The sequence below is a fragment of the Watersipora subatra genome, chromosome 8 (assembly GCF_963576615.1).
Source record: "Watersipora subatra chromosome 8, tzWatSuba1.1, whole genome shotgun sequence".
Lineage (NCBI taxonomy): Eukaryota > Metazoa > Bryozoa > Gymnolaemata > Cheilostomatida > Watersiporidae > Watersipora > Watersipora subatra.
The window spans coordinates 64,023,843-64,044,368 of NC_088715.1; the positions used below are offsets into that span (position 1 = coordinate 64,023,843).

Here is a 20,526-nt window from a genome sequence, read left to right on the forward strand (position 1 = left end):
AGGTAAACATCTATGAATTGTACTAGGGTGGAACACAGTTGACCACCCTTTAGTTGTACTGAGTACGACAGAGTTGAACACCTGTGAACTATACTAGGATGGAACACAGTTGACCACCCTTTAGTTGTACTGAGTACGACAGAGTTGAACACCTGTGAACTATACTAGGGTGGAACTCAGTTGACCACCCTTTAGTTGTACTGAGTAAGACAGAGTTGAACACCTGTGAACTATACTAGGGTGGAACACAGATGACCACCCCTTAGTTGTACTGAGTAAGACAGAGTTGAACACCTGTGAACTATACTAGGGTGGAACACAGATGACCACCCCTTAGTTGTACTGAGTAAGACAGAGTTGAACACCTGTGAACTATACTAGGGTGGAACACAGTTGACCACTCTTTAGTTGTACTGAGTAAGACAGAGTTGAACACCTGTGAACTATACTAGGGTGGAACACAGTTGACCACCCTTTAGTTGTACTGAGTAAGACAGAGTTGAACACCTGTGAACTATACTAGGGTGGAACACAGATGACTACCCTTTAGTTGTACTGATAGTCAGTCAGCCAAGGTAGTTTATCATTCAGTTTCGTTTCTACTTAATTTAAACTAAGTTTTGTAACTATAGTGTTATGTAAGGATGTTTGTAGATTCCATTTCTTATAATTTGCCCTAAAATCTGTTGCACATTAAATAATTATTTGATTCAAGACATTGACATTTTATTAGCGTAGCCGGCGCAACAATATTTATATATAATCCATCGGAATGTGATACGGTTTGTTATGAACATTGACCAATGAGCATCGATTTCCGGAATCGGCAAACAGATGAAACTTTGCAAAGGTCGTAATTGATGCGTTAGGAGCGATTTATGATCTAAATGACTGCTATAATTGCTACTGACGCTTGTTGCATTCATCTTGAGGGTAGCTCATCAAAGCCTGAAACTGCATCACGATTGACAACAGTTAAAATGAACAAAATAAAATAATGCTCTAACAGATGGGCTGCTGTTTCTAAACAACCTGAACATTCACATCTAAAGAAGTCATCAACTGTTACATTATTAGAGGTAAGATAAATTTTATTAATATTATTTGATGGTGTAGCTGTTGTATATACTAAATTAAAAAAACTTCTAGGAAGTTTGTAAACACCAACATTTTTCACTATGAACCTAAGGGTGGAAGGTATGTTAAATACAATTAATCTCTGTGATTAAAAAAAACATTGCTTTTTAATCAGTCAGCCACATAACAGAAAAGTGACTAGAAATAAATTTTCGTTTCTACTTTAGTCAAACTAAAGTTTGATAGTGGAAAAACATTCTCTATATAATAAGGAACTTATTTATAAACTTTTGCCCCAAAATTTCTATGCACGTTTTCGAGTTATTACCAAAATTGTTATCGCAAAAATTTGGCCAATTCGCAATAATTGTCCCTATTGTGCCAAAAAGAAATATTTTGAGAAAGGCTGTTACTATCTTTATAATATATGTGCATAACAATCAAGTTATGTTTAAAATTATATCATGCAAACATGTACTGTTGATTTACCTCTTTTGTAGCAAAAGTAGAATTGTTTCTTATCTGCAAGTAATACAAGACGGACAACTCTGAATTCTATATTTAGATAATAAATGTTGACTAAAATTGGATGAAGATTTGACAAAAAATTAGAAAAATAGCCCAATTGCAGATTTACTTAATCATCAAAATTATCAAAGTCCTCAAAGTCACTGAAAACATGCTGTGCATTGTCCAAACATTTTTCCTTTGTTGAATCTTCTATGACATTTCTTATTTGTAGACCACTATAATACAGTTCTCTGTTTACATTAGATGCTGAAGACGGTATCGACTGGCTAAGATTACAGTCTACAGAGTCTTCACTAGTTGTTGATGATCTGGCGAGTCGAAAACTGTCATCTGCCACAATATCAGACAGTGAAGCAGTTTCAGCATAGACAATTTCAGATCGAGTTCGGTTTGCAGGCTTGTAAAAGACCAATCTGTCAAACTGCTTACGAAGTCGATACTTTAGCTTAGCTGATGTCCTGTAGCATAAAACAATAAAATCTAAATTTTGTGCTGCATGAGGCACACAGCACAGAACACTTGCTTATTGCTACATAAAATTACAATTTGCACACCGAATGAATACATCTTCTACCTAGTTTGTAAGTCAATCTCAAATGAAACAGCTACTAAACACCTATAGGTAAGTGTTCCAAAATCACATGTAACTAGGACAAACGCAACTTGGTTTTTGGCTGGTTACAATGACACCTAAATGTAGGCTCCTCACATTAAAGGTAAAGGAAGTATTTATAACCCGCCTTATGTACCAAAGCTGGTAGTTCAAAGTGGCTATAGTACAATGAAGTGTCACTATCACAGCACACAGGACATCCAGTATTTTACACCAAGTATTTAACAACAATGAAAAATACATACATTTAAGAATGCTAAAAACAGAAGTGACAAAATTCATTTAGTAACGAGCATGCCAAAAGCAGTTTTTTTTAATCACAGAGATTAATTGTATTTAAAATACCTTCCACCCTTAGGTTCATAGTGAAGAAAGTTGGTGTATGTTTGATAACAAGACTTATGATATCGAACCTCGGAGGCTACAGGATCCGCGTCTCTTACATACATCAAGATTCTATGATCATTTCTTATTTCAGCTGCTTTCTTCAGCAGCCCTGCAATCCAGTTAAATAATAAAGTATGGAAAAAGATAATTGACAATAATTAATTAAAATGTTAAGGCTGTAAAACATTAACTAATGAGATTCGAGCTACTATTAATTTCAAGGAATTAGTACAAAAAATATAACTATATTAATATAGGCCTACCCGCTGCAAGAGTTTGGGTCTGTGATAATGCTTCCGATTTCCTTTTGTGAGTACGCTTAGATTTTATGAACTTTCCCAACCTTTGACATATAATGCAAGTAGGATCAAGAACAGAGGTTCGTCGACGTGCCCTCACAGTTGAGCTAGAGCGTAAAAGCTTGGCAGTTGGTTCACTTTCAGAGTTTTTAGTTTTCTCCTTATCAGAAGATGGGACGCTCTGGTAAACATAAGTATACTCATAAGAAAAAAAAGTGCTTTGTTGGGTACAGGCCTAGTACATGAATATGTAAAGATAATTAGCAGCAGCAGCCCATGTAACCTTCAGTCTCTACATGCCAGTTATTCACATGCTGCTACTTACAATAACAAATTGTATTTGTCTAATTTACAAATTTGCTAGATTTTTTATAATAAGTTTTTTTAATTTAATATATACAGCAGCTACACCATCAGATAATAATAATAAAATTTATCTTACCTCTAATAATGTGAGGCTCCTTTAGATGTGAATGTTCAGGTTGTTTAGAAACAGCAGCCCATCTGTTAGAGCATTATTTTAACTGTTGTCAATCGTGATACAGTTTCAGGCTTTGATGAGCTACCCTCCAGATGAATGCAACAAGCGTCAATAGCAATTATAGCAGTCATTTAGATCATCAATCAATCCTAACGCATCAATCACGGCTTTCGCGAACTTCATCGGTTTGCCTATCCCGGAAATCGATCCTCATTGGTCAATGTTCATAACAAACCGTATCACGTTTCAATGGATTCTATATAAAGATGATTGCGCTGGCTACGCTAGGTCTAGGTCTAGGTGTTTTAAGAACCCGTAAATCCCGAAATCGGGCAAAAGAAGGCCGTTGAGAACTTTATTTAAAAATAGTCAATAAAACAAAAAATTATGGTAAGCCGCGCAAGTTGCGCGATGTTCTAGGTAAAAAACTATTCATATAAAACCCGGTGTTTGCACATACAGCTGAAGGAGCACCCCCCGTAACCAGTCTTGTTTCATGACTGTGAAGAACATTTTGTATTTGGTTAAAACTTTCGATAAGAGATTCATGGCAGTCGTCAGATAAAATCTTTAGCATGAGAGACATTCTTGCATGTTTGCGTCTTAGTTCTAAAAGTTCTAGATCTATAAAAATTCTTGCCTCTGTAACACTCTGCCTACCTTTCAAACCAGATATAAACCTAACCGCCCTTCTGTCAAATGTAAAATGTCAATGTCTTGAATCAAATAATTATTTAATGTGCAACAGATTTTGGGGCAAATTATAAGAAATAGAATCTACAAACTTCCTTACATAACTCTATAGTTACAAAACTTAGTTTAAATTAAGTAGAAACGAAATTTTATTTCTAGTCACTTTTCTGCTATGTGGCTGACTGACTATGAGTAAGACAGAGTTGAACACCTGTGAACTATACTAGGGTGGAACTCAGTTGACCACCCTTTAGTTGTACTGAGTAAGACAGAGTTGAACACCTGTGAACTTATACTAGGGTGGAACACAGTTGACCACCCTTTAGTTGTACTGAGTAAGACAGAGTTGAACACCTGTGAATTATACTAGGGTGGAACACAGTTGACCACCCTTTAGTTGTACTGAGTAAGACAGAGTTGAACACCTGTGAACTATACTAGGGTGGAACTCAGTTGACCACCCTTTAGTTGTACTGAGTAAGACAGAGTTGAACACCTGTGAACTTATACTAGGGTGGAACACAGTTGACCACCCTTTAGTTGTACTGAGTAAGACAGAGTTGAACACCTGTGAACTATACTAGGGTGGAACACAGTTGACCACCCATTAGTTGTACTGAGTAAGACAGAGTTGAACACCTGTGAACTATACTAGGGTGGAACTCAGTTGACCACCCTTTAGTTGTACTGAGTAAGACAGAGTTGAACACCTGTGAACTTATACTAGGGTGGAACACAGTTGACCACCCTTTAGTTGTACTGAGTAAGACAGAGTTGAACACCTGTGAACTTATACTAGGGTGGAACACAGATGACCACCCCTTAGTTGTACTGAGTAAGACAGAGTTGAACACCTGTGAACCGTACTAGGCAGTTGCAAACTATTGCGTTACATGAGACGAGATCTAACTGTAGTGATTTACATGCCATAATCAGATAGGTTTACATGCACCATATCAGCTTTGGCCCACTGACTCTTCAACCACCAACCTTTAAAATAATTACCAGAAATTGGACGACAAGCCCTACCTGACTTTCTCCTGGATTTCGGGGTCGTTACCAAAGTCGCCAAGGGAGATGTTCGAGTCAAGGTCACTAGCATCATCTAAAAAGTCGGTTGCTCCAGTCAGCTGTTTACCAGGCCTGCAAAAAACTCAAATTGTAAATAAAAGAGTTGAGATGTAAATAAGAAGAACCCTCCTCTTGTGGGCCTTGGGACATATCAAAACATTGAAAAATCTATATATATATATATATATATATATATATATATATTTATATATATATATAAATCTCAAAGTTTGTGTGTCTGTGTGTAATTCATTTTGTCCAGCTATAGCTATTAAAGTATCGGAATGAGGAATCCATATCGCAGAAGATTTGTTATCGGAACCTCCCACTCGCCAGACAAATATCTTACTAACTAATCTATGCGAGATTGATGGATTTATTGGGCGATATACATGTGTCGCCATGTGGGTGAAAATACGTATACCACTATGCGTTCAACGCAATGTCATTTTCTGCTTGCTCCCATGGCTCTTATTAGTAACTTTAGTAATAGGTTACTAGCTTGCTGGCTGATAGGTTATTAACCATTGGCAATGTGCCAGGGTAATGACAAGTGGCAGGCAACTACATTACCTGTCACTTATAAGATGATTTTTAATACTCGCATTCCGCTAGTACACCAATAAACAACAGAACAAACATACACACTACAGAATGCACAATCCTATGTGATAGGAGATAGAAACAGGCACACATGCACACAATATCAGACATGAAAACACACTATAGACACCATGAACAGACTCTGTGGGCATACAAGCACATGCTGGAAGGAACACAAACACACTATCAGGGCACACATACACAAGTAGTAGCATACTACAACACACAAAAACACACTATAGACAAACGCACAATATATGACACACAAACTCATATCATAGGCATGCAAAACGCGATCACACAAACAAAGACAAACACCAAAAGGGAGAAAAGAATATGAACTCACTCAAGGTTGCCTGCAAGTGAAAGATCCTGGCTGTCTGTGACCTCGCTGTCTACCATTGAACTCACTTCCTCAAGGTCATCTCGGCCCCCTAGATCTGTCCGGTCTGCCTGGTAGTACTGTACAAGACCCTTGAGCTGATCAAGCCTACCTCTCACCTCCTCCAACTTCCTGTGAGAGAACGTGGAAAAGCAATCAACTAGGAGGTTTGCTAGGGCAAGTCATATAACATTTTTGACCAACAGTTTCCCGCCATGTTAAGACAGCCATAAGCAGTGGGCTGGTGTAAGACTGCAAGAGATTGGAGATAGCAGAAGATGTCCCATCATGCAATGTTCTACATACTGTAAAGTTAAACTAGCAGTCTATTGTCATGGAAGCTTCTAGTATCCCATCAGGGAGTTGGATCTAAGGAAATAACTTTTAGAACCAATATTTCATTCCTAGCCAGAAGAACTTTAGAGCCCTTGTTGAGTCTCCACAATGATTTGTATAAAAAACTGCCATTGATGATAGTTCTGTTTTGGTCAAAGGTTTAAGTCATGGTCATTCAAAAATTGTAAGTTAAAAATTTTGGTTCAGTTAGAAACTGTCAGATATTTTTTAATTGTGAAAACTGTAGTCTACCATAATGGAGGTAACCTTAACTGAAGAAAAACAAGTGATCAACAAACTTTTGAGCCAAGGCCGATCATATTACCTACAAACGAAACGTAGCAGTTGTTGACTGTGTACTCCAGGTGTAACAGAACATGACCACCTGTAGATCATACAGATACAAGGATACACAGAAATGATATGCAAGTGAGCCTCTTCTCTGCTCACCTAAGCTTGCTCTCCTGCTCCATAACATCCAGCACTGTCTCCGCCTGACCGGCTGTTACATCAGCAACCTGAGTTTTCTCTTGCTGTTCTCTTATGGCATGTCCGGTAACAGTCGACTCTGACGCCGTCGTATCATCTGCAGCAGCTGCATAATGAGGGAAGTCGGTGAACGCAGAGGCAGTTGTAATAGTAAAACTCAATGTTATCTCACAAAAACTAATGGCCTGAAGCCTTGTTGACTTTCTGTTAGCACTACCATACATATAATAGTTGCTGACACACTTGAAGCAGTACATAACAGGAAGGGGTAACTCCCTTATCTAACTTGTTGCTAGATAATGGCCATACATACCAAGCCTATATCTATGAGAATGGTTCATCACTTGAGTGAGGAGTGTCATAATAAAGACAGTCCGCTGTAGCCAGTGTTCTCTCACTGCCAGTCATGTACCTTTCCTAACCTACTGTTAGTAGTGCTTCAACCTACTTTAGCAATAGCTCATAGCTTGCTAAGTTTACAACACGATTTAGAATACAAAGTCAATGGATAAGGCATTTGCACAAAAAAGTTTCTACAACAACTACAGCATAGAAAACTAGCAAAAGAAGGCTGCTGAGCATTGATAGCGAGTGGGAGACAAAGACCTAGGTTGAGTCTAGCTAGTAAGTTAACCCTATTGATAGCGAGTGGGAGACAAAGACCTAGGTTGAGTCTAGCTAGTAAGTTAACCCTATGGACGGTATAAGCTCTGATATAACAAAGTGAAATATATGATTTGAGCACTGGAAGCTCAGCACTGGCAACGAGCTCAATGATCTGACAAGCATTGGAAACATGGGGAGGATGTGATGATCCAGTAATAAAAATGCTCATATTAAATTGTTATCATTTTTTAGAACTTGTTTTAATTTTCCATGTAGAATTATTGGCCACTTTTGTATTTTATGTACGTTGAATCCGTTGAACCCTACCCGTGATATGATGTTTACATCGTGTAGGGCAAACAAGCAAACATTATTTGTGAGCGACTTTTCAAATGTTGCCATGTTTACGATAGTAACGATACAATTCAGAGGTATCTAATACTTAGCAATACAGACTGGAACAAGTCTGGCAATTCTTGAATGAAAAATGTACCATATTAAGGAAGTTGTTCACAATAATGAAGAATGTCGCAGGGTTTATGACTATTTGCAGATAAACTGAAACTGCATACAAAAAAATTGACAATGTAAATAAAACCTGGCACTAAAAGGGGTAATAAGAAATATATATTTGTTTCTGTAGCAGTGGGTAAAATTGAAATGCTAGCAGTCATGGCAGTGATAAAACATCCATGCCTTCCAGGGATTCCCTGTCAGTTGATATTATTGAAACAGAAACTAGACACCCCAGTTGCTTGCATACACTTTCTGAGGCTATTAAAATATTCGCCAATACTAAATGAACTCCTTCCCTCCTCCCCCAAACTAGCTTAATTTAACAAAAGCTGAAATGCTAGCGTGTCACTATTCATAGCAACGGTGTGCACCTGCATGTTCCTGGTCAATGTAACAAGTATCAAAAAAAGGGTTTAACTAACCATGGCCTGAGTATGATACTTACCCTGTCCTCCTGAGCTCCTGTACTGCCTGAGCATCTGCAGTTCATTCAGCAGCCGCTCCATTTGCCCCTTTTTGTCCTGCAGCTCATCGAGTCGCTGTCGTAGTTGTTTTCTCTCCGGGTTTGAGCACTCGGATTCTTCTGCCGACTCCGATTCTTCTGCAGCTGCAGCAAGTGGTAGCCGCTCTCCACCCAAGGCAGCAGTCTGCATTTGTCGCAAGGTCTGGTGAAAAATGAAGAGTGAGATGAGAACGTCTGCAAGTGATGAACCTCCTAAAATGGAGCTTTGTTCACCTGAACGGTAGCTAGCTGAAAGGTAACTGGTCGACAAGCAGAATAGGGGAAGGTAACGAGGCATGAGAGTGAGATAGGCAATCCCCAGTACATGATATCCTGGTCAGGTACTCACACTCCCCAGTACAAGATATCCTGGTCAGGTACTCGCACTCCCCAGTACAGGATATCCTGGTCAGGTACTCGCACTCCCCAGTACAGGATATCCTGGTCAGGTACTCACACTCCCCAGTACAGGATATCCTGGTCAGGTACTCGCACTGCCCAGTACAGGATATCCTGGTCAGGTACTCACACTCCCCCAGTACAGGATATCCTGGTCAGGTACTCACACTCCCCCAGTATATGATATCCTGGTCAGGTACTCGCACTCCCCCGTAGATGATATCCTGGTCAGGTACTCACACTCCCCCAGTACATGATATCCTGGTCAGGTACTCGCACTCCCCCAGTACATGATATCCTGGTCAGGTACTCGCACTCCCCCAGTACATGATATCCTGGTCAGGTACTCGCACTAAGTAAAACCTTATTTAATCCAAAAGTCAACGCTAATTAATGGTAACAAAAGGCCTCAAACTAATGAGAGTGAAGCATAGCCTCTTTAATCCTATGCTGTGTCTGAGCTATGCACAGACACCTATGATAGCTCAGATACCTATGGGTGTCTGAGCTATGCACATACACCTATGATACATGTAGCTCAGATACCTATGGGTGTCTGAGCTATGCACAGACACCTATGATAGCTCAGATACCTATGCAGTGTATGAGCTATGCACCAAGCTAGCAATGTTCATCTCATGACAAACACTAAAACCACAGACTAGACACATACAACTGAAAATGTAAACTTCCACCATGAACTAGACAATATAAATTCAGAATATACTTATCGACTTCTAAAACAGAGTCAGCTATTCAGCATATATGCAGCCATCTGAAACAGGTGCTAGCTCTTTGGTCTATAACACCGGCACTACTAATTCCGTCATTGGTTGACCTACTTTAATCAAAACACATGGTTCGTAAACTTGTTAGAGGTAAGGAACACAGCAAATACCTTACGCTCATTTATCAAGCTCTTCACAGTTGGAAGTATATGTATAATCTACAGGTAGATCAACTAAATGTGTTACTTACTCCAAAGCCCTGAGACTGCTCCAACCCCCCCCCCCTCCCCTAATCGAACTCTACCAACGGTTCAAGTCAATGCATATTGTGAACCCTTAACTTAGACATTCAAAGCAAATCAGACACGCCCACCTGAAGCTTCTCTTGGTCATCCATCTGATGTCCAAGGTTCTCATCGAACACGTTCTTGAGGTAGTGGAGCCTGTTCCTGAGTGCTTGCAGCTCTGCGGGTACCTCAGTTTCTTCCTCAGTCGGTGGTGGCTCGTCATACCCATTCGCATCTGAGACTTCAGTCAATTCTGAATCACTCTCCTCCTCACTCTACGGTAGAGAGATGAAGACAGTCCTCAAATGAATGGTTCAATTTGCTATAATTTGCAATCGCTAGGCCAAGGCATGTGCATTTCTATCATGATAAATGAGTCTGTGCTATTTGTTTGAGGGATCAAGAATGGCTGAGCCAGTTTCCCATAATTTAAGGAGCGCCACATAGCTGAGGAGTAAAAAAGAACTTTACATAGTTTTAGAATAACGTCAGCTCACTAATAGTCCCCTGAGAATATACCACACCATGCCCCCAATTCCCCCATAGTGGCTTGAGAACACACCATACCCACCACTCCCCATGGCAATCTGAGAATACAGTGATCTTGCAACACGCACTACACCAGAAAAACAGAAGGGACCCAAGCTAACCTCCTCATTTTCCTTCTCATCTCTGTCCTTGTCCTCATCAATCACAGGCTCTGAGTTTCTCCGATTATCATTACTGTCACTTCCTCCGACTCTCCGTTGTGCAGCAGCCACCCCCGTTACAGCTTCAGCCTCAGTTTTCCGCTGCAGCTCAAGCAACTCTGCCTGCCTCTCATGGAGAGATTTCAGCTGCAACACATACCGACTATGACTACTCCTTAAAGATTGTGAATGCTCAAAGTGATAATAAGCCTCATAGAAGGATTACATTTTAATTTTATATTTTCATCGCGGAATAAGAAATGGCCAAGGAACGGTAGGATCTGTTTGAGCATTTGCAGAATAGTTACGGCACTCTTTGCAATTCTAGTAGTAATCACTATGTTAGTCACTAACTCGTAACCATACATCATCTACCCATCAATTTTATCCATCAACCTTGACTGAGAACATGAAGCAAGGGCAACAAACCCAAATTTTTATGATAAAATGATGGTTGATCTACACGTGATTCTATATCTATATGAATCTCAATGCTTGTTTGTCTTTTGTTTGTGGTCCTGTCTGTCCAAGTGTCTAGTTATAACGATTAAAAGCTAGCAATAACAAATCCGCTTTGCTGAGGGTTTGATCTTGGGCCTTCCAGGTCTGAAGACCAGCGATCTAAACCCCGTTCTAAATAATTGCGCCAGTTAAAATACTGATGTTTGAAGAGCGCTAAGGTTACTCACGCTTGAATCGCTCAAAGGGTTATTAACTAGCAAAACGACTATTAAACTAGCTTCAGACACAACTATTGTTTTAGTAAAGATTTAGACTACTAGCTTATGAAGTAAGTTACTCAAATTCATCGGGTGATTATTTTAACACTCGCGCAATGCTGGGCATTCACCTAGTTTTACTTCAACAAAAACACTTTTTTTAATACACAAACAGAACCAAAATATAGCAGTTGATAATTTTAGGTCAACACAAACACTATGTATGTTCAAATTACATGTTTAATAAGCATTTTTAAATCACACTACAATTGCTAAGTAAATCTATATAAATATATATATATACATGTATATATATAAATCTCAATGTTTGTCTTGTTTGTTGGTCTGTCTGTGTGTCTTATAACACAAAGGTTTTAGAAGTGAAAAATCCGCTGTGCACCAGATTTGAACTTGGAACCTCCAGTTTGGCAAACAGGCATTTATCCAATACACTACTCATTCTAACTGGCTATACTATGGAATAAACTGCGCACGTAATCATTACACTTGCTAATCTTTCATGGTTTCATTCTACACATTTCAGCTAGAATTGTTGGCCATAAGAAAAATACTTAAACTCACATGAACAGCAAGACTATAATTGTTATCAGTATAGAGCTGTAGGAGGCACTGCAGCCAGTACAGTATGAATTACACAGAAATCAACACAATACACAAAAATAAACGCAGTAAACAGAAATAAACAAACAGCTTCCTTTAAAAGTTAGAATGGGAGATGTAGCATATGTTAACTAAAAGTAAATTTTCTGTGCAAAAGCTTTTATATTAACCGTGCGATGCCGAACATGTAACTATTGTTTAAATATTTTTATTTGATTATAAGCTCCCAATAACATGATGCACAGGTATTGTAAGCTCCCAATAACATGATGCACAGGTATTGTAAGCTCCCAATAACATGATGCACAGGTATTGTAAGCTCCCAATAACATGATGCACAGGTATTGTAAGCTCCCAATAACATGATGCACAGGTATTGTAAGCTCCCAATAACATGATGCACAGGTATTGTAAGCTCCCAATAACATGATGCACAGGTATTGTAAGCTCCCAATAACATGATGCACAGGTATTGTAAGCTCCCAATAACATGATGCACAGGTATTGTAAGCTCCCAATAACATGATGCACAGGTATTGTAAGCTCCCAATAACATGATGCACAGGTATTGTAAGCTCCCAATAACATGATGCACAGGTATTGTAAGCTCCCAATAACATGATGTACAGGTATTGACAATAAGCTCCCAATAACATGATGCACAGGTATTGTAAGCTCTCAATAACATGACGCACAGGTATTGTAAGCTACCAACAACATAACGCACAGGTATTGACAAACGGACATTTGGGAGTAAAATGTAACAATAAAAACAATAAAAACTGCTTATTATGAGAATACACAAGTAATACACAAGTAATACAGAAGATCAGAACTTTGTAATTGTCAGCCAAAAAATAAATAACTTTCGAATGCTTTTATTTATATTGTTGATGAAGATATACTTGTACCTCTATGTACCCGTATGTTACGAGGTAAGCTGGAGTTCAGCATAAAAATACAGAGGAATGTATGAAACTTAAGGAGCTGGGCTTTCACACTGTAGCATCTCATCACCAAACTTTTTAGATCATTTTTAACTTAACTTGTATAATGTAACGCGAATAAAACGTATATGATAAATATTTGTTATGTAATATTTTAACGCTTTTGTTTGTAACAATTTAGATTTGCTAGCTTCCATAATGTGGAAACTACATATACGCAGCATTAACATTATATCCTAAAAGCTGCAGCTTACCATTCTCTGCTGGTCTAGCATCTTCTTGAGCAAATCTCTCTGCTTTTTTAATGCTCGAACTTCCGACTCTTTGTCAGACTGCTGCTACAAACGAGGAGGAGAATGTCTAATCAATTCCGATCAATCGTATCAAGAGTAAGTGAGAGACAAGTCAATTATGACCAATCGTAAAGTAAATCACAACCAATAATATTGATTGAGTCATTGAGTGACAAACCCATTCTACTCAACCACAGAGCAAGCGAGAGATAAGTCAGTCCTGCCTAGTTGTATCAAAAGTTAAAGGGTAGTATATCCCAGGCAAGTTAGTGAGTGGTTATTCAACCTAAGGAAAATGTACTAAAACTCACAAATGATTAAAAATTTCTAAAAATGTCATAAGTTTTATTAGCAACTCAAACCATAATAAAATGTACCATAGCGACAGGTGGTACTCAAGTATGACAATAGTTGAAGTTGTATGATGGCGATAAAAAGCAGATTCCTTGAAACATAATGTAAGTTTGATTATAAATATAAACAAATAACAAACACTCATGTTATATTATTATTTGGAGCTAACAAACTTTTTAACCAGTTGAACTAATTTTTTTATACCTATTATGAATATTCAGTGTACAACAGCACCCTTGGCCATCATTTTGCTGTAGCTAATAAACAGTTGTACATCTGTGTGTCATCTCTGACAGATAGAAAAGACACCTTTCTGCATGTGTCAGTGTCTCAGCCCATACTATAATTTTACGTTGTATTGATTTTTATTTCCTATAGGTCACACTTAATCATAAAAACATGTGAGATTATTTGTAACGCCATCAGGTAAACTGCCAGTTGTGCCAATTGTAAATATGATACCATTCAGAAGGTCACCAGCCAGCAAAAACTAAATGGTTTCATGACAGACAAGTGCAGAGCTACAAGTTAGACGAGAAACGCAATTTGTAGGCATGGCTGACTTGGTGCAGCACATGTCTGATGCCCACATTTCATACCAGCTACAAGTGATATTTTATATTTACATGTTCTTGCATTAACAATCCATTTTAAAGTTGAAAGCCATAATGCCTATTTGGTTTAACTTGTGTTAAGTTATCAAAAAATCTGTGATACCACCAGCCTTAGTATTAAATCTAAATGAAACCTTGACGAGCCCCGGTCGCACTGAATGAAACCTTGATGAGCCCCCTGTTGCACTGAATGAAACCTTGACGAACCCCTCGTTGCACTGAATGAAACCTTGACGAGCCCCGGTTGACTGAATGAAACCTTGACAAGCCCCCTGTTGAACTGAATGAACCTTAACGAGCCCCCTGTTGCACTCCATGAAACCTTGACGAGCCCCCTGTTGCACTGAATGAAACCTTGACGAGACCCCTGTTGAACTGAATGAAACCTTGATGAGCCCTGGTTGCACTGAATGGAGAAATACTACAAGTGGCCACACACAGGCGCAAGATAGAAAAGCTTATAGAGCCACACCCTATATCCTTGCTGTTACAGTAATTACCAGTGTTAAATGGGAGTCTTAGATGGGAAAGTAAAATGCTGTTGCAACCATGATTACTGAACACTCGCATGCAAGAGTGGGAGGGCAACTCTTAAGCTTAACTAATGCACGAAAAAAGACAGCAACAATATTAGAAGCCATTGAAACTCTCTCTGGATGTTACAGTATACGAATGGATGATAGACAGTACGAACTGTGAGTCTCTAACATTTTTTGACGCTGCCCAGTTCATTCTTGTTACGTGGCGTCCGCTAGCAGTAACTCAATGGTATTTTAAGCTGTGTTCTCCACAAAATTCTCTACAAGATACAACCTATTCGAAATCTTTTATCACCAACTTGACTGGTTCTTTGATTTTGGTGATCAAAATCAAGAATCGAAAGCGAAAGAAAAATTGCCAGAGTCAAATATCCGGTTTAATTTTTCTCATTGCTATGAAATGAGTAACACAACCAACGTGAATTTTGTTATGTGAAATCTTCAGGAGTTTCTGATTCTGCTTCAACCAATCAAACGCGCTTTAGCAAAGCTTCTGAACAACCGATCTTAACTGATAGTTACCCTTATCCAACTATCATTTTTAACAAACAAAGTTTTTCGGAAGTTTTTCAGTAAGTATTAGGTCTAGAAATTACTTTGTTTCGAAATAGCCCAAGTCAATGCTTTCATATTGAACAAACTTTTAAAGAGCCTCTCCAGTCTAAGCTTCAAAGAATACAAAAGAGCATTGACCACGCAACTTTTATAATCCTACTCATAACTCCTCGTGGTGCTTGATATAAACATGTTCTCTGTAGTGCAAAATAATGAAGCTACTATGATGACAAGGTTTCAGTGCTCACTATGATATCCATGGCTAACATGAGAGGTCACAAAACTTGCGTTACTTTTTCGTCCTTATAGCCAATAATCTGCAGAATTTTAGGGACGATTAAGAAATTATTTCTCCAAACCATTGTTTTTCTATTTTTTATGAAATGAAAGAATTTGGTAAAGCTAGCTATTCTATATATCACTAAAAAGGAGATTCTGTGCTGAATAAGATGCAATTTTCAGTTTAACAATATACAAATTATTTCTCAAGTTATGAAAAATTATATTTTAGCATGTCGACTTTGGAATTTTTTTTTACTGAAAATGAATTCCTACTTGAAGAGTTAACACGACAGGCAGCTATGCGCTATACTGAAAAGCTACAAAGCGAAGTATACTCTATAAAAGACAGAGGAGAATTGAAATAAATTATAATTTCCGAAACCAAAATAAACAAAGATGTGATTTGGAGCAAGCACATGACAGAATGGCAGCTCCTGGCCTCCTGCATGAGGGTCAAACTGCTGCCTCACCAGGTCAAGAGACTATCACAAAGTAGTCGGATGTTGACATACAAAGTTGATTAGTTCTGATATCCGCTCTGTCAGGTCAAAACTGCTAGATCTTGGAGCAAATATTGCTATGAGTATTCATAACGTTCTGTTTGAACTTTCAAATGTTTTCTTCTCACCGCTCATATTAGCTTCCTCGTGTCAACCATGAGATGGCTTTAGAGATTTTCAAATGATTGATCCAAAGATGTTTTTCACATTTTTCCACGCAGTTTTGCAAAAATTCTGAAAAGCATCACCATATTCTTTTTTACTACTACTACCACTCGCAGTAGTCCTCTTGGAATCCAGGATTTTAAAACTAAAAAGGAAGATATGAAGTTCTGTTTAAAACTATTTGAGAACAGCAGAGTTAAACTATCTCAAGAGGAACTGTATGCATATTTACCCATTTACAAAACTGCAACGTTACGAAAAATTTGGAACCTGGTGTGTTGGAAATTACTTCAATCTCATGATGAATATTTGCTTAAATTTTTCATGATAAGTCTAAGAGTCTGTATGTCGAGGTGGTTGGAAGGTCGAGGTCTGATATATCAAGGGAGCAAATCCGTGATAGTCTCTTGTCACTAGGAAAAGCTAAATCTGACAAATCATGGAAGACAACTGGCGTATCCCCTCCTGCAGTGAGTCCAGTAGTGAGTCCAGTGGCACTAGTGAGAGTGGAATGAGTAACATGCTTTAACTAAGAGCTATAAATAAGGTCTGCAAGCCAACAGAAAGAATGTGACCAAATCTACAAAGAGTGGCTATGGGTCAGCGGGTTAGCCCGAAAACCATGTTACCCATTCCATAGCTTAGCCTATGACCATGACCTCTTGGTACCCACCATGGCAAGATCTATTAGCCAGAACATTTACACAAGAGGTCATGGCCTAAGGCATCCACCAGTCTTATTTGTCATGCGCGTGCTCCTACCTCGTCTGAATTCGCCTGCATTGACACATCGAAGCCGTCTGACGATGCTGACATGACTTCCTCAACCAACTCCACTCCAACGAGTTCATCAAATGGCTGATTGCTTATGCAATGTAGTGAAACATTGGTTTGTTTCAGACGTGGCGTAGTTGGACAGCTCTGAGTAGTATGGTTACTGTGTGACCTACTTCTAGAAACATTTGGTTGCGAGCGAAAGCTGCCGTCCACTTCATCAGCAATATAGACATCGACATTGGACTGCACTGACCTGGGCATGCCAGTACTTGTATAGTTAGTGAGACCGGTTAATTCATTAGCTGTAAGGGTGCTAGCTAGCTCATCTGCCGCCAATGATGTGGCAGCATTACTGGTGGGAACTAATATAGCTGAGGGGTTACTGTCAGAACTCGACGGAGTGGAGTTGGGGTGAGAGATGTCAGAGAGGAATCCCATGTGAGATTCGATGCCCGGCCTGCTGCGCACATTCCACGTGCGGTCCTGGAGAAGAGGGATGTCACTGGCCATAGTTGTTGAGAGAAGACGAATCTGATAGGGCAACAGGTAACTGCTAACACTGACCTTGTCTTCCTTACACATATCAATTATCCACCAACACTATGCAACACATAATTTAGTCACTACTGCCATTTTTCACTCTTGTAGTTATCCACTCCCTTGAACTCTCTAGGGGCTCAAAAGCTTTCTTCGCAAATGAAGTTCACAATCCATTTAGGGTACAACTATTCCGGATCAAAAAGGTTGGTTATTGGAAATTATCAACATCTTCCACAAATTTCAAACTGTAGCGATGACCAATCAAAACAACAAAATTACCCAGAAGACCAACCAGAGCACTGAAGAATTCTTCAAATATGCTATAATTATCAAGAATTACAACTCTGCACTGAATAGTCATGAGTGACAGCATTTGATTTGTTGATGGCCAATTGACAGAAAATAAAGCATGGATATTCACATACCAACAAGTAAGCTTGTTATAAAATTATGGATATAGCAGCAGGCCGTCAACGATTTTAATCCATTTAAAATCACTAAATCACTATACTATACTTATCTAGTGTCAACGCGTCTTGATAGTTAATATGAAAGAGTGGCTGAGTTTTGCTATTTGAATAAGGGTGGCTCACACTACCCGCCACCCATACGCACCAGACAGACTCAGTCAGAGACAAGAAACAGCGACTTGAGAAAGGTAAAGAAACCGTTATCTTACCGTCGTGCACTCCGACACTTCGCTGCCAGCATCCATGCCGAGGGAGACATCAGAATCCTCATCTCCTTCGACATCTCCATTCCTCGTCTCATTCACCAAAGAGTAGGCATTACGTAGGTCCCTCTGGTTGTTTAATACTTCAGTTCCTGTAGAGAAAAGTACAAGCGATCTGATAGAATCTGTGACAGTTCAAATTATAGTTTAAAGTTTGGTGGTGTTGAGAGGGTTGAGTACAATCATGCCAAACTGACAGATGTTCTGACATCTTTTGCTCCGTCTTCTCATTTAAACCATAACTGTCGCGTACAACTTTTATCGTATTATCTATGTAAATCAGACACGCTGATTCCGATTTTGTACTCAAAATAAAGATTGGTCCACTAACCTTCAAAGCCATTAAGGCTTTTTTAAAGCATTTCAATATCCGTCTCGAAAACAACACGATCGGCACAACAAGCTCCGCCCGTAAATACGTGGCGTAACCTAGCTTTTTAGGAACGGAAGTTAGAGATGTTTAGTCCGATTTAGAATAATAGAGATGGATGTCTTAAAATCCATTATTATCTAAACCCAGCCTGTAAAACAATCTTAATCTTTTATGAAAGGTTTATAAACTATTTAAAATTGCTCGTAGCTTGTTACATGATGTTTAAATAGGCTGAACGCCGAGAAAAATGAGCTCAAAAAGTGTGATTTTATCACAAGCTACCGTTGTTATCGCGCTTCTTTGAGCTCGTTTTTTAAATATGCAATGTTAAATAAATAGCTTATCTACCTTTCCGAAAAGATAGATTATTTTTTAGGCTGAATTTAGATAATAATGGATTTTAAGACATCCATCTCTATTATTCTAAATCGGCCTAAACATCTCTAAATTCCGTTCCTAAAAAGCTAGGTTACGCCATGTATTTACGGGCGGAACTTGTTGTGCCGATCGTGTTGTTTTCAAGACGGATATTGAAACGCTTTAAAAAAGCCTTAATGACTTTGAAGGTTAGTGGACCAATCTTTATTTTGAGTACAAAATCGGAATCAGCGTGTCTGGTTTACCTAGTAAAAACGATAAAAGTTGTAAGTGACAATTATGGTTTAAGGAAGGGACCAAAGCTTATCCTTTAGAGAATAGAGCTAAGAACTTACCAGAACTCCTGTCAGCAAGCATTTTCTGAAGCAACGCCAGATATCCTTCCTCCTGCTCTTTCAAGTGGCAGCAGAGTTTGTCAATACGACCAAACTGTTCCTGACTGCTTGGCTGTAAGCACACGGACACACTAGGAGTGAACTAAATCAGTTGTAAACAGACACACTAGGGGTAGACTAAATCAACTGTAGGTAGACAGACACAATAGGAGTAAACTAAATGATATAACTGAGAATCAGTCAGGTGAAGATGAGATGTCAGTGACTATAGCCTATGGGCAGAATAACAAACAACACCAATTTATTACATCTGACCCGCTGTAAGCTTACTATTATAGGCGACAGAGAAGCCAGCCATATGGTACGATAAACTGAAACACAAAGCAACCCACCGAGTCTTTTTCCAATGATTCCTTGATAGTCATAGCTTGTTTGAGATAATCTCGAATCTGCATCAATCTGCCGACTATTTGGTTGCTGTCGGGGGTGGCATCTTGGACACCGCTGTCCTGCGACTGGCTATCCTCAGACTGCATGCTAATCATCTCCAAAGGATCTCCATTCTCAGTACTCGTCTAGCAGATCAAGTACAAGTAAAAGTCATTCACAAACTTTCATTTATGTAGACCTGAGGCTGAACGTGTCTATTTAGATCTATATTCTTCAAACTTTGAGGATAAATTTTTAGATTTCCAACATTTCAACACGGCTAACAGACAGAAAACATCATTTCTCACCTCATCGAATGACAAACCCTGCCGCAAATTATCAAGCCGCTTCAACTGAGTCGAAGGTTTTGTCCTAGGGTATGTGTGGGGTGTATGCAGTATCCCTCTACTAGATACCGGTGTGGAGTCTCTAGAAAGAGTGGCTTCTCGTTCACGTTCTGGGTTGTCCTTTTTAGCTGGTCGTGACTTGCTCTGCACACCAACCTAAAATGAGTATCATGTGCGATATAGAGATGCTGCCGATGGAGCAGCATCACAAGCCCAGTCAATTATCAAAGACAAAATTATCTCAAAACAATGATTTGTCAGGCTATGTATCAGACATTTTCTATCAGACGGTGATGAAGTAGGAAGAAACTTCTGTGAATACATATGCGGGTAGTC

General features: G+C 39.0%; 2 protein-coding genes across 2 annotated transcripts in view; both read right to left on the bottom strand.

Annotated features, from left to right (window-relative positions):
• LOC137402883 (pericentriolar material 1 protein-like) overlaps positions 1 to 20,526 on the bottom strand; it is a 47,919-nt gene that overhangs the window by 25,503 nt on the left and 1,890 nt on the right. The window contains exons 2-13 of the mRNA XM_068089396.1: positions 20,152 to 20,346; positions 19,807 to 19,989; positions 19,415 to 19,526; positions 18,275 to 18,420; positions 17,029 to 17,298; positions 13,231 to 13,308; positions 10,651 to 10,836; positions 10,087 to 10,275; positions 8,530 to 8,749; positions 6,924 to 7,068; positions 6,102 to 6,269; positions 5,111 to 5,224 (exon numbers count right to left, since the gene is read on the bottom strand). Of these exons, the coding sequence (XP_067945497.1) occupies positions 5,111 to 5,224; positions 6,102 to 6,269; positions 6,924 to 7,068; positions 8,530 to 8,749; positions 10,087 to 10,275; positions 10,651 to 10,836; positions 13,231 to 13,308; positions 17,029 to 17,298; positions 18,275 to 18,420; positions 19,415 to 19,526; positions 19,807 to 19,989; positions 20,152 to 20,346 (2,006 nt within the window). The remainder of the gene's footprint in view (positions 1 to 5,110; positions 5,225 to 6,101; positions 6,270 to 6,923; positions 7,069 to 8,529; positions 8,750 to 10,086; positions 10,276 to 10,650; positions 10,837 to 13,230; positions 13,309 to 17,028; positions 17,299 to 18,274; positions 18,421 to 19,414; positions 19,527 to 19,806; positions 19,990 to 20,151; positions 20,347 to 20,526) is intronic.
• Positions 1,093 to 3,974, bottom strand: LOC137401905 (uncharacterized). The gene is made up of 4 exons (XM_068088378.1): positions 3,849 to 3,974; positions 2,872 to 3,088; positions 2,567 to 2,717; positions 1,093 to 2,066 (listed from the first exon to the last, which is right to left on the bottom strand). The coding sequence occupies exons 1-4, from the start codon at positions 3,972 to 3,974 to the stop codon at positions 1,715 to 1,717; spliced, it is 846 nt and encodes a 281-aa protein (XP_067944479.1). The 3' UTR covers positions 1,093 to 1,714.